The following is a 17,062-nucleotide window of genomic DNA, read 5'->3' as shown; positions in this document are numbered from 1 at the left end:
TAACTAAAACAAATGTACAGACATACACAAATGTCATTAAAAAGTATTAAAAGCATCTGGAATGAACTACGTGTACAACACACAAAATATGAGATGAAAGTAAAATAAGGCTCTTAGTGAGATGTAACATCCTTGGATGCATTGTATCATGTTAAAATGTTTCATTAGCGCTTGCTGTTAAAATATCTTGAAAACACTGAAAAAGTTCCTCTATCAGAAGCTGTCAATGGTTGAGTGAACGATGGCACACGAAGATGTTTAAATAGCTGGCACGTTCTTAGATTACAGCTGGTAGAGATTCGTAATTCAATTCAGTGTCCATGAAGTCACCTTTTGTTGTGACATGTGGTGTGTGGCCTACTGTTGTATGCATCATACTAACGCATATCCCAGGAAAATATTTGTTAAAATTATACCAAGATGGTGATATCAATAGAGATTGCGACCATAACATGCTGGACTTTCGAGATATGACTGGAGGAATGTATGCCCATGTACAAGGATTTGCTCGATAACAACAGAAACCTCCAAGTGTCAAGGAAGGGAATAAAGTACCAAAATATGATGTGTAAATAGTAAATAAGGAATAAGTGGACTTAATGCAATTTGTTTTTTATTGTGGTTATTAAATTATTTCCTCAATGTAGCTTTCAAATCAGTACTTCAATACTATTTTGAAATTGTGATAATTTAAAACGCCTTTTTTTTTTTTTTTTTTTTTTTTTTAAATTTTATATTTTGTAAGCATCGGAGTAGATTTTCATTGTGCTGATAATGACTGAAGTTTGGTGTTATTTGGAAATGGTCTCTCTAATAAAAATGCCAGAAACAAATATTAACAGTTAACCCCATTTCTTGTAAGGGTCATGGGTATTATGGTTAAAATAGCTAAAAAATGCCTTACGCCGGGCTGAGTGGCTCAGACAGTTGAGGCGCTAGCCTTCTGACCCCAACTTGGCAGATTTGATCCTGGCTCAGTCCGGTGGTATTTGAAGGTGCTCAAATACGACAGCCTCACATCGGTCGTTTTACTGGCACATAAAAGAACTCCTGTGGGACTAATTCCAGCACCTCAGCGTCTCTGAAAACCATAAAAATGTGGGACATAAAGCAAATAACATTATTAATAAAATGCCTTAAAATGTAAACAAAGTGGAATATCCTGATTGATGAAAAGCCTAAACACTGACACACGGTCCTGCTCAGTTTCTTCGAGTGCCATATATAAACAATATAGGAAATGGTGTGTGGCCTCTGAAGAGGCCTGGTGCAGGTCTTTTGAACTGACACCGTATAGGTGACCTGTGTGTCTGTGGGGATGGGGCCCTACCTATGATGAATTCTAATGATGGAGACAGCACACACGCACCCAGCCCCCGAACCATCGGAAATAACCAAAGAAGGTTAACATCCCCTAGCCAGCCAGGATCAAACCCAGAACCCTCTTAACCATTTAGCTATAGAGCTATGGAGCCAGACAAAATAAGATGAAAATTCCTTACAAATTCGGTGTTCCGTATATCATAACTTATTTCCAATGTGTGCACGTTCTATTTACATCACACGAATTACTGTTTTTTCAAAAATATTTATAGGAAACTTTATTCTACTCATGATTTTGTAGCTTTTGAATGTGATCTGCAGCCAGTCCTTTGTCTATTGGCCAACCCAGCAAAGAGTGCATGCTGGAAGATTTGATGGTTGCTAACACTGTGACAGTTGATGTTGCTCACCATTGGGCAACATGTGTTTGATATTCTAGCCACCTATTTTAATGTCATGTTTCTATTTATTGTAAATATTATAGTTAGTGTAAGTACATTGCACATCTGATTCCAATACCCTTGACTTGACTAATAATAATAATAATAATAATAATAATAATAATAATAATAATAATAATAATTAATGAATATGTACTGTTTGGGCACTTTCAGCAACTGCCCTTCTGTGTCCCAGCTTGCAGACACCCTTATAATGTGATAAAAGATATTTTTCCTGCCAGCTTTGCAGATAGCAGGCACATGATCATGTTGTAGAGGGTAAGCGCCAAAGTAATGTTAACTGTCAATGAACAGGCATGACAAGGACGAGTATATTTAAGAAGTATTTCCAACATTGTGTTACATAGATCAAGAATAAGCAGGGGCGTAACGTATATAATACGGGCCCGTCTGCCAAAATACAAATTTGTGCCCCTCATACAGAATGTAAATCCTATAAATAAGCATTAAATGACAGCAGCCAGAAGTAATGCAATATATTATAAGTTGTACAAGTTATTGTAAAACTCAACCACCCAATGTTGTCACCCTCACAGCCCACAGCCATGGATCCTGGACTTAACCACTTTAATTTGTTTCATTTTACAGTAACTTCAGAACGATACTCTGCTGCCAATATGGAAGTCTCAGTAATAATAATTTATTTGATTACATCACCAAAAATTAAACAAACAAAATCAAATCAAAAACTGTTCAAATAAAGTTTGAAAAATAGCAAACTGCTCAACAGATAAGCATAGTCTATTATTAACTTTGTGCAGAAAGATCCCATTTGTTACTTCACCAAATTCTTATTGGAATTATACATTGTTGTCGAATAAATGAGTGACAAAAGTTAAATATTCAGCAAATTTGTACATAATACGATCTCTGGTATTACATCAAGAAAGTATCATTTTAGAGCTAAAATGTGGTATTAATTTTAATTGCTATAATGATTTTTAAATTATTTTGTGTAGGTCATTTGTGAGGAGCATATCACAGTGTTGTGACATACGGCAAGCTGTGGTGTGTTACACTCAACACATTGATATAATAATAACAATAATAATAATAATAATAATAATAATAATAATAATAATAATACACAGATGAAGGGAAGTACGAGGGGATGCAAAAGAGAAGAATTATTTTTTAAAAGCTATGCATTTTCGTTTTTTTTCTTGACCTCTTTAATGTTGTCAAATCGGTGTCCATTCATACCCCTTTCCAAGCATGGAAATAAGAAAAAGTCGCACGGAGCCATGTAAGGCGTGGGGCAATGGAACCATGCAATTTTTAGCCAAAAACCATTTAACAGAGATGGCTGTGTGTGCAGGTGCATTGTGGTGGTGGATGAATCAGTCTCCTGTCTGCCACTAATCAGGTCATTTTTGATGAACACTGTTGTGCAATCTTCTTAAAAACTACTTAATTAAAGGTTTGCACGTTGTTCACTTAAACTTACCATCATAAAAAAACGAAACAAGAACAAAAGAGTGCTAGCAAAGACAATCACTGAGAGGATGGGGCCCTATCTAATGTTGAAGGCAGCACACACGCAGCAGGCCCCTGAGCCATTAGAATTAACCAAAGAAGATTAAAATCTGTGACCTAGACAAAAATCGAACCCAGGACTCCTTTGACCATGGAGAAGCATGCAGACCATTTAGCCACAAAGTTGGACATTTTTGTCAGTGATATTAAATTTCTGTTGCGCTATACACGTCTAGCGGCAGAAATGCGTACTACACAAGCTTCGCCCATGGCAATGTTATTCCAGTTATTTTTGGGTACCCCCTCTATATTAAGACAAACATGAAAACCCAGACCCTAATCCAGAATTAATCATAAACAGTCAATAATCTCTGGCTCAGCTGGGAATCGAACCTGGGGCTCTGTGAACCAAAGGCCAATATGCTGGCCATTCAAACAAAGATCTCAACAGTCATGTAGCTTTAACTGTTTTATATAATGTAGATTTCATCAGATACTACTTTATATTCTTGTAACCACTTCTATATTTGTTGACTTTCCGAGTTTGTATTTGCATATTTTTGATCAAACATTATCATGTGTCTGATCTTGTAAGTTAAGTGTACAATGAAGTCTTCCATATTATATATGACTACTGGCATATACCTAGGCATATATTCTCATTCATTTTTCTTTCTCTTTTTTGAGTGTGGCCTTTGAAGAGGCCTGGTGCAGGTCTTTCATTCAGTCATCATCAACTATCAGTGATCTGAATTTAGGGCTGTTGCTGAGGCAGCAGTTTCCCTATAAATTGCTTGTCTGGCTGTTTTTTAAACGTTTTCAAAGACCTTGGAAATTTAAAAACATTTCCATTTATAACTTATTCCAATCCCTTACTCCTTGCTCAAATTTGTCCTCTTGAATTCCAACTTTATCTTCAAATTATCATCTTTCCCACTTTTAAAAATTCCACTCAAGCTACTAACATCATTTCATGCCATCTCGAGGTGATGCCTATAGACGATATGCGTGACTGGGAGGATGGGGCCCTACCTATGATGAATTCTAATGTTGAAGGCAGCACACACGCAGCAGGCCCCCAAGCCATTAGAATTAACCAAAGTAGATTAAAATCTGTGACCTAGACAAAAATCGAACCCAGGACTCCTTTGACCATGGAGAAGCATGCAGACCATTTAGCCACAAAGTTGGACATTTTTGTCAGTGATATTAAATTTCTGTTACCAAAAATTGGCAAATAGACTCAACCATTCTTGTTATGTCATCCACATTAAGAGAGTAATATCTTTATTTTTTCAGGTGATCTGCTACAAAATGGAGTCTTCGAGAGGAACAGCAAAAGGACTCCTCCATGGTATAGATGCAACATCTGAAGATATATGACCACATTTATAGCCCTGCTTAATGGGTAAGAAGGATGACATTCAGACTAGAAAACCTTTCTTCTAGAGCCCAATGGAATATATAGACCTGAAGCTTCCTTCCAAACATTTTGTGTAGTGTTATTATTATTAGGTGACAAGGATTGTGAGACCTGTTATGCAAGTTTGTCTCCGTTTACCAGTAGAGAGGTTTCTTTAGATAGTTAGTTGGTAAGACCAGAGCTATAACTACAAGAATACTTCATTTGAACTGCACTGCATCCACCAAATATAAATGAGTTCAGCAAACAAAAATATAATCATGTTTCCATTCACTTCCAGATATATTTCTGATTGTAATATGTACTTCATAAGTACTGTATCTGAACCATACGAAGCATATATAATATGTTACCCAGTTTACATTGACTGCACTTTTAACCTAAGAGGCAATTTTCTTTGAGTATGTCCTAACTCATTCTTGTTGAATGCTAAGTGGTATACACTGAGTGGTCAAAAGTCACGGGAAGACACTGAATGTAACGAGTTGCTCCTCCGCGAGCCCTGAAAACGGCAGCAATACGGTGAGGCATCGACTCTACAAGGTGCTCGAATGGTTCTGGAGGGATCTGAACCTACGCAACTTGCACTGCTACCCACAATTGGTCTTGTGTAGTTGGTGCCGGGTACACGGAACGTACACCAGCATCAACAGCATCTCATAAATGCTCGATTGGATTAAGATTGGGAGATCTGGAGGGCCAATCATGGTTGTAACTTCACTGGAGTGTTCCTCCAACCACCTGCGTGCCACCACAGAGCAGTGACATGGCACACAGTTCTGCTGAAACATGGCATCACCATCAGGGTGCTCTAGGGTCAGAAAGGGTTGCAGATGGTCTGAATGAATGTCCACATAAGTGCACCTGTCAGCTCTCTGTGCAGCCAAACAATGGAGCCTAATTGCGACCATGAGAACACTGCCCAGACCAGAACTGAGCCACCTCCTGCCTGGACACAACCTTGCCGACATGCAAGATCCATAGCTTCATGGGGCATTCGCCACACTCTCACGTGCCCATCAGTTTGATACAACACTGGAACTGGGATTCATCAGACCATACCACATGCCGCCAATGTTTCATGGTCCACTGCTGATGTTCACAGGCCCATGCACATCATTGAGCTCTGTTTCAAGGAGTTGACAAAGGGATACGAGTAGGTCGTCGGCTGGTGAAGCCTATGTGGTGCAGTTGCCTCCTTACAGTCCTGATAGAAATGGGTTTCCTGACTCCCAACATTCAACTGGGCAGTGATCCAACTCACAGTAGCCCCTTCAGCAATGAGTATGGTTCTGTGGGAGTGACAAGATGTCCGTTTGTTAAAACCTGTGGTCTTCCCACGCCGTGGTTTATGCAGGTGGTAACATTATCTCTGCGATATTGAAGATCCACCCTCAACATTTTTTACCTCAGAAACCTGAATTTACGTTTAATCCCCGCGATGTTATGACTCATGCGCCATCTGCCAATGATCATCCCACGTTCAAAGTTGGTTAACTCACGACGTATTGCCATCTTCAAGACACCGGTGTCTGTGACAGACTGCTCAGCTATGCTGCAATGCTCAGGGGTCATACATGGTACATTTTGTAAAGGGACACCCTTTCCCGTGACTTTTGGCCACTTAGTGTATTTGTTTCACTTTCATTTGTTATTACTTGTAATTCCATTTCCTATAGCTTCAAGCGCTTTTAGGTTCTTGTTCATGGCATATTTTTAGAAAATTATGATAAAGGAAATGTACTTAATAAATATAAAATCCATCATAATCTTTGAGAGTGCATTTCATTTCGGCCTACACTGATAGGTCTTATGCCGATGATGGGACAGGAAGGAGCTAGCTAGGAGTGGGAAGGAAGCGGCCGTGGTCGTAATTAAAGTACAATCCCAGCATTTGCGTGGTGTGAAAATGGGGAACCACGGAAAAACATCTTCAGGGCTGCCGACAATGGGGTTCGAACCCACTATCTCCCAAATACTGGATACTGGCCGCACTTAAGCGACTGCAACTATTGAGCTCGGTAGAAAAACTTGTAGGGTGGTCAAGAGTGAGATTTAACCCATCTTTCCAACATTCCATAGTGCAGGGATGAGTGGCTCAGACTGTTGAGGTGCTGGCTTTCTGACCCCAACTTGGCAGGTTCGATCCTGGCTCAGTCCAGTGGTATTTGAAGGTGCTCAAATATGTCAGCCTCGTGTCGGTAGATTTACTAGCATGTAAAAGGACTCCTGCAAGACTAAATTCTGGCACCTCAGCATCTCCGAAAACTGTAAAAGTAGTTAGTGGGACGTAAAACAAATAACATTATTACTATTATTATTATTGCATTCCATAGCTCAGTTTTTCTATTCTAATCTCTCAACTCAGCAGTAAATTTCTATCAGAACCAGGAGTCAAACCTGACACAACCTTGTCAGAAACTCCAGTGTACAGGCAATCATTGAGGAGAAATGAGCATATGAAATTATCTAGTGTAAGAGGAACCATCCTGTTCAGTATGCGATATGGAATTACTGTCAACTTTTAGCTGATATTGGTTAATCTGAATGTTATGGAAACTGCTTTGCAGCATTTCTTGAGTTTTCCATACAGATGCAGATTAATTCTAGCTGTTCTGCTTCAGACTCTTCTGTCTTTAAAATGATGGCATACAGTGTGCTTTGAAGGAAGTATTCTGCTGAATGGTCTCACCAACCAACCATTGTGTTAATAATGCTGTTGACAGGAAGAACTAAATTTAAGGAATGAAAAAGTATCTAAAGTTTTTCTTGTAATGACAGATACTTGTGGATAATCAAAAACACTTAGTAAGAGGTTATTGTTTCTTGTAAACCAAATTGTCAGTAAACAAATCTCATTCAATAATTTTATTCATATCACCATTAGTGATAAGGTTTAAGTCATTGTATAATTACACCGATGGATAATGATAACGTTGACGTGGTTTGTGTAGCATTCAGGTGCATCCACCTACCTCAGTGTATTCTCGGTCTAATATGTCATTCTAGATATGTGAAATGAATATATTGTTGAATGGTAAATGAGTCAGAGACATCAGTATCTTAGAATGTTTGATTGTGATGGGTTTAAGCCACTCGTGAAATATTTACATATTGGATGGGCACATAAATTTAATAGTTCATTATAAGACCTCTCCCAATCAACAATGGCTACACACTGGAAGGAAATAACTTACTCATTTTTGTTACTTTCTATTTAGAGATGTGATTATCTCTAAAGTATTAAGTGTAATGCATAGGCTAAAGGACATACAAGGATTTGAAACACCAAAAAAAAAAAAAAAATTAAAATTTACAAAAGTAGTAATATAGCAAATTACTTCATTGAGAGCAAATTCATCAGTCTTCTTTTGCTGTCAAACTGGATATAGATTAGTTTGGCAACCAGATATTATAAACAGAAGAAGAAGAAGGACTTATTTTTCAGTCTGAATTTGTAAACTAATGGAGAAAAGTAACTAGTGTAGCTGCTTTTGAAATAGTTCCCAGTTCAATATGTTACACTGACCTTGAGAGAGCTAGCTACTGGTAACCCAGTTCGCAGTCGGTCGATCTAGTCCAAAAATGGTTGTAGTATCTAGAGTGCATCATAACACCTTTCACTGTAAAGTAAGAACCAAAATCACTTGGATGACTTGTAAATTCTTATCCTTAAGCCTGATCATAATGAACACCAATGGTCCGTATTGACTTAAATTACTCTTATTAATTATTTACAGGTCCGCCATGTCAATACAATTCAAAATCTATTATATTTACTAATATATCAGTAAAAGTATCAGTAAGTATACTAGATTTTAAATTGTATTGACAAGGCAGACCTTTAAATAATTAATAACACTTGCCAATTCTTTTCAACACGAGGTATGATACGGGAGTGGCATAGTCGCTGGCTTGCCACGGTTCAAATCCCGTCCAATCTAAGTGAGATTTTTGAAAGGTAAAGTCCTGCCCCTGTGGTTCTGATTGACATAAAACCGAATAACAATAACAACAGTCATTTGAAATTACTTTTTCACTGCTCTGCATTTCAAAGAGGTAACTGCACTTTCCCTTCAACATCTTGAGTACGCATATAGCATGCACGTACAAATCACATTTAAATTACAACTCCTATTTTAATCACTGAATTGGTAAACATAGCTGCCAACTGAGCAATTCAAGGGAAACAAATAAGCAGATACTTTTGTGATGCATGTTCGAATACCTCCTAATGACGGAAAGATGCCAATGATAATAACTTTGAAAAATATTAGCTCTTTTTGATTGAAATATACATCCGAACTTATCCCAACACAGGGTATTCTCATTCATGCTGTCCCAAGATCAAAGGAAGTGACATTGTGTCACCCTAATGTACATTTAAAAACAAGTGAAATTTCCTTCAAAATATTCCAAAGACTTTCAGCACAATTGATGAGTGAAAATGGAAAACTACCTAAGTGCCAGAAGGTACCTAGTGGAGAAATACGGACAAAACGATTGCTGTAAAGAATATGGCACTTGCGTTGTTCTCCATTTCCCTCTGCTGGCACATGTGACATTTTCCAGGTCGTTATACAACACAATAATGAATGACCTATCATTCTGTTTTGGAACGTACTCAGTGCATTTAGAAACATTTTATTGAGTGGTATATGTATGTATTCATCACATTTTATCTCTCATACATTGTGATGTAAGCCTACATACTATGTAACGTGAAAAGGGTAACAAATGACACTTTTCTAGTTAAGACTTACAATTGTGCAAGTTTCATAACTGAACGACACACCAAGTATCCTTCCTACACAGCATAGAACATGTTAAAAACCACTGTTATCATCATTATGAATGTTACACGGTAAATGGTTATGAACACACAGTTTCTTTTTTTTAACGTAAGAAATTTCATTATTCCGTATTGAACTAAGAATTACAAATATATAAAGTTTTGGTATTTCCACCTCCTCAATACATAAATCAAATCACACTTATGTGTCAAAACTAGTTCTGTATAATTCTATAAATGTTGTAGTTGAATAACAGCATTAAATTATGTATTGAATAGGTGGAAATACCAAAACTTTATATATTTGTAATTCTTAGTTCAATACGGAATAATGAAATTTCTTACGTTAAATGAAGCAGCTCACCAAGCAAAAACCACAGCCTACCAATGTATGGGCTTAAGAGTCAAAGTAGGAAAAATAGGCAAAGACATAAAATTTATTAAACAGTGTATTACACAGAATTTGACCCCCAAATTCCTGAAGAGCATTTTCAGAAAACAAAGTTCATAAACATCAAAGCGATGTTCATTTAAAAGCTAAAAAGTTATGGTTAAAGAATGAATTAAAGTTTCTTCATAAGAAAAAATCCTTTTTAAACCAGAAACTGTATGAGGCTCACTTCAAGGCCACAACTTTACTCACGAAGGCTTAATGGCATTTTGAGGCGAGTCTCTCCTCCCTCTTACAAACACTCATCATTTTCAGGTTGTACATACTCAGACAATTCCAACATAGGTTTTTTAACAGCGTTTCATTTCATTACAGGTTCCATATTGAACTAGGAAACATACGCTCTAGTAAGATCTTAAGAAGCCATCTGAATGTTTTCCACCTCATAAACCTAGGATATAAACTAAAAATTGTAAGCCTTCACAACTTTTATGATACTGCTGCATTATACACATGAATGAAATGCAGCATTTTATCAAGAGCAAAAATTCAAGAACATCGCAACCGGCCGTTTATAAGGAGACTTAATGAACTCTTAACATATAACTGACTTGCAAGTTTTTTACTTGTTATAAATATTTTTAATGTGTTAATATTTTCAAAACAGTTTTTTCCATACCCATTATTTTAAGTCATATTATGAATTGTATGTATGCCTATTTTTCATTAACAGCTGAGGATGACACTATTGTGTGTCGAAACTAGTTCTGTATAATTCTATAAATGTTGTAGTTGAATAACAGCATTAAATTATGTATTGAATAGGTGGAAATACCAAAAATGTATATATTTGTAACACAGTTTCTTCTGGACACAGCTGACGATAGTAATCTCTATACTTTACAAGTAGTCACAGAGCGCCAGCAGATCCTTCTTTTCTGCACTGATATGATGATGCTTCTGCACATCGGGAAGCTGTGATGGTGGAGGAAGCCCCCACATTTTCTTTGTTTCCTTAAATATATTGTAGGACACTCAATCACTATTGAATGACGTTCCGATATGTATTACTTTAGGGTGTCTGTTACTCACTCTAATGTGTGAGGCTTTATTGAGCAGCAGCTTGGTAGGTATTGATGTACTCATTGGCGAGAGCTCCAAACTCAAACCAATCATCTTTACCCATTTTAACTATCTTAAGTGTCCGAAGCCGCTGATTTGCGCAGCAAAGATGTCCTCGAAGGTGTTGCTGCACACTTGCACATGCTCACCTCTTCTGTTAGGGACACTGTAGCACATTGTTACTTGTCTCTATCTTTCTGACAGATGGTTGTATATTCCATGTCGTCTTCTATTTATGTTCACAAGTTTCAGTCTCTTTAAAAGGTATGCACCTTGCTCATTTTCGCCCAAAGTGTAGGACTGGGTGAACAGACTCTCCCTGTACTCACGTTTTTGACGTCTTACAAGCATATTTACAATTACATGTAAGTTGTTCTGATGGCGCTTTCTTGCCAGGAATCTCACGACCTGTAGATGTTGTGTAAGGTTCACCAGCGGTACGTTTCTCCTTACGCTCTTTGTTTATCGTTGATTTGTAAACCTTCTGAGACGTATGAGGTTCCATGTTAGTTCATCTGCATTACTCACAGACAATGTAATAACGTGTCACACAACCGCTATAACAGCACTGGCTAGTACGATGTAATGCGGTGCGAGCTGCGGCACTACACACATTGACGACCGGACCTTCCTAGGCACTTGCGTCACCCTCCAGGTCACGGTCACAGGCACTAGTGTCTGGTCGAAATCCTAATGCTATTTGTGTACCGTGCTTGGAACAAATATAAATGTTTCTGGTACATGAATCCTTTCCAGAGGGATCACCACAACACACAGATTCATGTCGTAACAAAAACCTCAAAATGACATTTGCGGCACTTACATCGTTTTCCATTTCCACTCCTCAATTAGAATATGATTCTGGTGTGCTCAGTTTAACATTGGCAATTCATCACAATCTTTGCACTGTGAAGTGAAGGTAGGCAAAATTCATATAACCTTAGGATATCTCTAAATACTGTTACTGTGTCTGTAGAAACAAAAAAAAAAAAAACTCTACTTTGTTGTGCCAGATCGCAAGTTTCAAAACTGAGCAGTATTTAATTAATGTTGTTATTCATGGCAACTGAAAATGCAAAATCTGTACAATGCTTCTGGAAATTCAAGCTGTTTGTAATGTTCCTGAAAAGTATATTACTAAGATAAACGTGGCAAATATTGTAGAAAAATAGAAATTACAATGTTTTTCAATGTTTGTTCAATGTCATAGGTAAATGTAATTTTTGTGAAGATCATCTGTCTCCACAGAACAGGCACACAGTTTAGGGCTAAAATTTGATTTAGGAAGAAGTATAAGATGTTAGAGAGAAATACAAAGGACTTCCTTCAAAACGTGTGGTAATTACAAAAAAAGCAGCCAATAGTTGTAACTTAAATTAATAAAAGAGTTGGGTATGTAAACCTCCAGATTTTTTGATACTGCCACCATAGAATAGTGTCCACCATTTTATTTGAATTGCTTAAGTCCATCATAAATTGAACATAAAAAGATGCAGCAAAAGATGTCTTATATCAATATTTATTTAAGTCACAATGCTTATAGTGAATATATTGCCTATTTTTGATCAAGAAGGGAATATTCAAGAGCTGGTTAGTTAGGACATGAACTCAAACTGATATTATTTTTATTTATTGTTCATGTATATTAATCGAATATCAAACAGAATGTTTTCTTTGAAGTAGTTTCTTAATAATAATAATTCAAACTTCCAAACTAAAGATTGTACTTTACCTTATGTCAACAAAGAGCCGAAAGAAAAGTGATGTGGTGTTTTCTTGATTTTCTATGGTCCTTTAATGTGTAATTTCTATAATTCAATCAAAGTCATAGAATTGTTTAAAAGGTATTCAATTTCTTGTCTTAAATGTATCCTACTCAAGTTAATCTTTAATACTTTACTTATCACGCTGAGTAAACTCTCAAGTGATATTGAGTTAATATTACAATATAATCTCTTAACACTAGAACCGCGGCAATCTGGGTACCCCCTAAAACTGTGGCTGGGTCACTTACTCCTTTTTGTTATTATTAGTGAATGGATGAGGATGTGGTAACCAAAGAATATACCCGTACGTGTGCTGGTTATTTTATTTGAAATTTAATACTCATAGTGCATTTTGATGTAGAATATTGAACATACAAATAAGGAACATGTAGACAATAGGATTGCCCCACTTTGCTGACCACAATGAATCCAGTTCTAAGCTCTTGCTCCTATGGCACCCCAAATGTACAGTATAGCAAGAAAAATTTACATCTCAATTTTTAGAGACTAATCATCTGACATCAGTACACACGATGAACATTATGCTGCATATAGTTTCTTTGTAGGAATGACACTTCACATGACACACATTGAGCATACATAATATTCCTTGGCTGTACACTTGCTACAAATAGCTTTTTTGCAGAAGATAGGAAAGAAAGAACTAACAACTGGGTCACAAATGACCCAGCCGCAGTTCTAGTGTTGAAGCATTATATCAAAACTTATGTAAAAAGAAATACCAGTTACTTTCTCATTTGATATATTATTACATAATATTTACTTTCTTAAGTTTTAGCACAAATCTGCAAAGAAAAGTAATACATGTATCTTAATATAATGTTTGTTTCTCAGGAAAGTAAAGGCTGTGATGAACTCCTGTAAAGAGATTATACTGGCTCTGAAATTTGTTCTCCATTACCATGGGTAATAATAGCCCATAAAAGTACCATTTCTAATTTCCTGAAGATTATGCATTAGGCCCTATAAGTACCAAATAATATATCCATATAGTGCTAACTGAAATCTTGTGCCTGTAGATTGCAGGCTGAATTTTTGTACATACCACCCAATATTTACTTGCTGTCTACAAAACAAGCCATTTTCATGTCATGATTCAACCACCCTAGACAAGGTAGTCATTTGATGAAGTGAGAATAATTAAAAAGGTTTACATAATCTTCTAGTCCTAAAGTGCTTTCATGTTAAGAAAATTAGTATAACAACTGAATAAGCTGTGAAGCACCTTAGTCAACATGGTTCACTTATTTAGAATATTACTGTATTTCCAATATATAGGAAAACACTTTCCAGTGTATCATTAATATTTACAAGGAAGTACATTGACTTCATTACCATCAGTCATTAACAAATGGTATTCATCATTTCATTTGTTAGGCAACGACCATCCTCACGGACCAACAATTGATAGTAATGATCTCTTAATGATCTCCTTGGATTATCTTCATAAAATATTTATGAAAGGAATAGATTTCAGTGGTAATAATTTATATATACTTATATGATTATAGGACTGACATTTGCCGAGCCCAAATGTTTAAAAGAGCTCCAACAAGTTCACACTGAAAAAAGTACTCTTTAGGCCCTAAAAAATGACATACTGTATTAGATAATAGAAAAAATAATTTATTAATAGGTCTTCTGTACTAATTTTTTGTTTTTGTAGTAGAAACCAACATTTAATTTATAAAAATATTATTACTCAACGCTTGCATTGTACATAACAGAGAATGGTGTAACAGAAGTTCATATGGTAACTTTGACTAGATTTTAAGGTATGTTTGTTGTTTTATTTATATTTTTTACTGCATTTTTATACCAGAAATTGAATAAAGATTTTGGTCTCAATAACATGTTCTTATTTCCTTCCCTACCTTACAGAAATAAGATCAAGTATTGGAAATCATGTATTTAGAAGTAAAATTAATACATAAGAAACTAGAGATTACATTACATCTATATATATAAAATAAGAGTTTTGTCTGTACATTGCTCAGAAATTAAAAAAGGATGGTATTTCTGTATCGGTCGTGTCCATAGTATCAAGGAAATGCACTTTTTAATTTTCCGTAATTTCTCTCTCTCTCTATCTGTCTGCCTGTATGTATGTACACGCATCACGAGAAAACGGCTGAAGAGAACTTAATGAAAATCGGATGATAAGTCCGGGAATAGGCCGCTACAATCTAGGCCATGAATAACCTTACTCACGCTGGGACAAATTGTAGTTATGGGGAAGGCCTAAAATTTAATTCTCACATATTTATGTTATTAGTGGTCCTACCTTAATGAAAATAGGTATATGATGTCCCGGAATAAGTCGCTACAATCTAGGCCATGAATAATCTTACTCACGCTGAGACAAATGGTAGTTTAGGGGAAGGCCTAAAATTTATTTCTCAAATATTTATGTTATTACAGAGGTCCTATCTTAATGAAAATCGGTATGAAAAGTCGGGGTATAAGTCGCTAAAATGTAGGCTATAAATAATTTTATTACCGCTGAGTGAAATGGTAGTTTAGAGGTAGGCCTAAAATTTAATTCTCCAATATTTGTGTTATTAGTGGTCCTATCAACAAATACTACATAACTAAAGTTATAGCATTAAATTTCTGATCATTAATTCTTATACACCGTACCGGCTATGATAGAGATATTCATGAATTTGGATTTTTGTTGCCAAGTCCATACCAGCGCCGAGAACTGCGTAAACAGAATTTAATGAAAATCGGTATATAATACAACTTTCAGAAGATTGATACGAAATTTCAATGATTTCCAGGAGAAGGAAAAGAGGGAAGGTAATAACAACATCTGGACACAAGAGAGGAAGAAACAGCAAAGTGAAACAATGAAGAACTATTGGAAGTCAAGAAAAGAAGGATTAAGATGAATGCACAGGGTTACTTTCCATGGTCCTTAGGTGGCCAAAATCGAAGAAAGAAGAAGAAACTCGGTATGTAAAGTCGGGGAATAAGGAACTAAAGTCTACGCTATAAATAATTTTGTAAGATGTCCTCATGTCACAGAGTCTAAAGAAAACTAAATGTGAAGGCCTACAATACAGAAAGCTCATAACACTGATCAACAATAACGTTACATTGACCATTTTTTGTTGTGATGTGCTTTGTCTCTCTCTTGCCAGTCATCTCCGATAGATACGGTTACTGCTGTATACAGAGTATTTTTTTTCTTAATTTGCTTTACGTCGCACCGACACAGATATATCATACGGCGACGATGGGATAGGAAAGGGCTAGGAGTGGGAAGGAAGTGGACCTGGCCTTAATTATGGTACAGTTTCCTTCTGAGAAAATGGGAGACCACGGGAAACCATCTTCAGGGCTATCGACAGTGGGGTCCGAACCCACTACCTCCCAGATGTAAGCTCACAGCTGCCCTTCCGTAATCACACGGCCAAATCGATCAGTCGACCGAGTATAACAGCCTGTCTGAATACTGGTGGGAAGCAGCTGGGGAGTTAGATAACTTTCCTTGGTTCAAAAATTTTCTGATACTACTGGTACGTAACACATCGGTTCATCATAGCATTCAATCCCTACTCTGAAGCACTGAATGGAATGAGCAGTGTGCATATTTATCGGAATAATGGCAGAGGAGTGTTCACGGCTGTCTGCTGCCTGGTCATTCCAGCACTGGAACTTTGGGCTGTTAGATCGGCACCGTAGTATACAGTATACAGTTAGTTAAAAGTGAGATAATGTGTGGTTTTTCATTTGATCTAGAATTTTATACGACAACGTGGCTTTTAATCGCTACATTCCAACTGACGCTTTTGTAACGGCCTACCGAGCTCGATATCTGCCGTCGCATAAGTGCGGCCAGTATCCAGTATTCAGGAGATAGTGGATTCAAACCCCACTGTCGGCAGCCCAGAAGATGGTATTCCATGGTTTCCCATTTTCACACCAGGCAAATGCTGGGGCTGTACCTTAATTAAGGCCACGGCGCTTCCTTCTCACTCCAAGCCTTTTCCTGTCCAATCGTCGACACAAGACCTATCTGTGTCGGTGCGGCGTAAAACAACTTGCAAAAAAAACAATGTAACGGCCTAATTTGACTACAGTTAGGAAAACCACAAAGACGTAGCGAAGCACGGGTACATCAGCTAGTAAGTTATAAGGAGTAAAAGAATGCCTTATCATTTTGCAATCAATATTTTACAGTAATTGATTTCATTTAACATTTATACTGCCCATAATGTCTTTATATATTATTATACTATATATATATATATATTGTACCAGTAAAGCCTAGGTCCTGGT

The 17,062-nt window shown here is 36.8% G+C and overlaps 1 protein-coding gene across 2 annotated transcripts in view; it reads right to left on the bottom strand.

Annotated features, from left to right (window-relative positions):
* Positions 1-742: 742 nt before the first annotated feature.
* LOC136863335 (uncharacterized) overlaps positions 743-17,062 on the bottom strand; it is a 118,734-nt gene continuing 102,414 nt past the window's right edge. The window contains exons 5-6 of one of the 2 annotated variants that reach the window (XM_067139721.2): positions 8,213-8,306; positions 743-1,081 (exon numbers count right to left, since the gene is read on the bottom strand). In XM_067139721.2, the coding sequence (XP_066995822.2) occupies positions 8,227-8,306 (80 nt within the window). In that variant the 3' untranslated portion in view covers positions 743-1,081; positions 8,213-8,226. The remainder of the gene's footprint in view (positions 1,082-8,212; positions 8,307-17,062) is intronic. The other variant, XM_067139722.2, reaches the window with a different exon arrangement.

This window comes from Anabrus simplex, chromosome 2 (genome assembly GCF_040414725.1).
Source record: "Anabrus simplex isolate iqAnaSimp1 chromosome 2, ASM4041472v1, whole genome shotgun sequence".
Taxonomy (NCBI): domain Eukaryota; kingdom Metazoa; phylum Arthropoda; class Insecta; order Orthoptera; family Tettigoniidae; genus Anabrus; species Anabrus simplex.
Note: the sequence above shows the minus strand (reverse complement) of the source record. Positions and strands in the feature narration are given on the sequence as shown.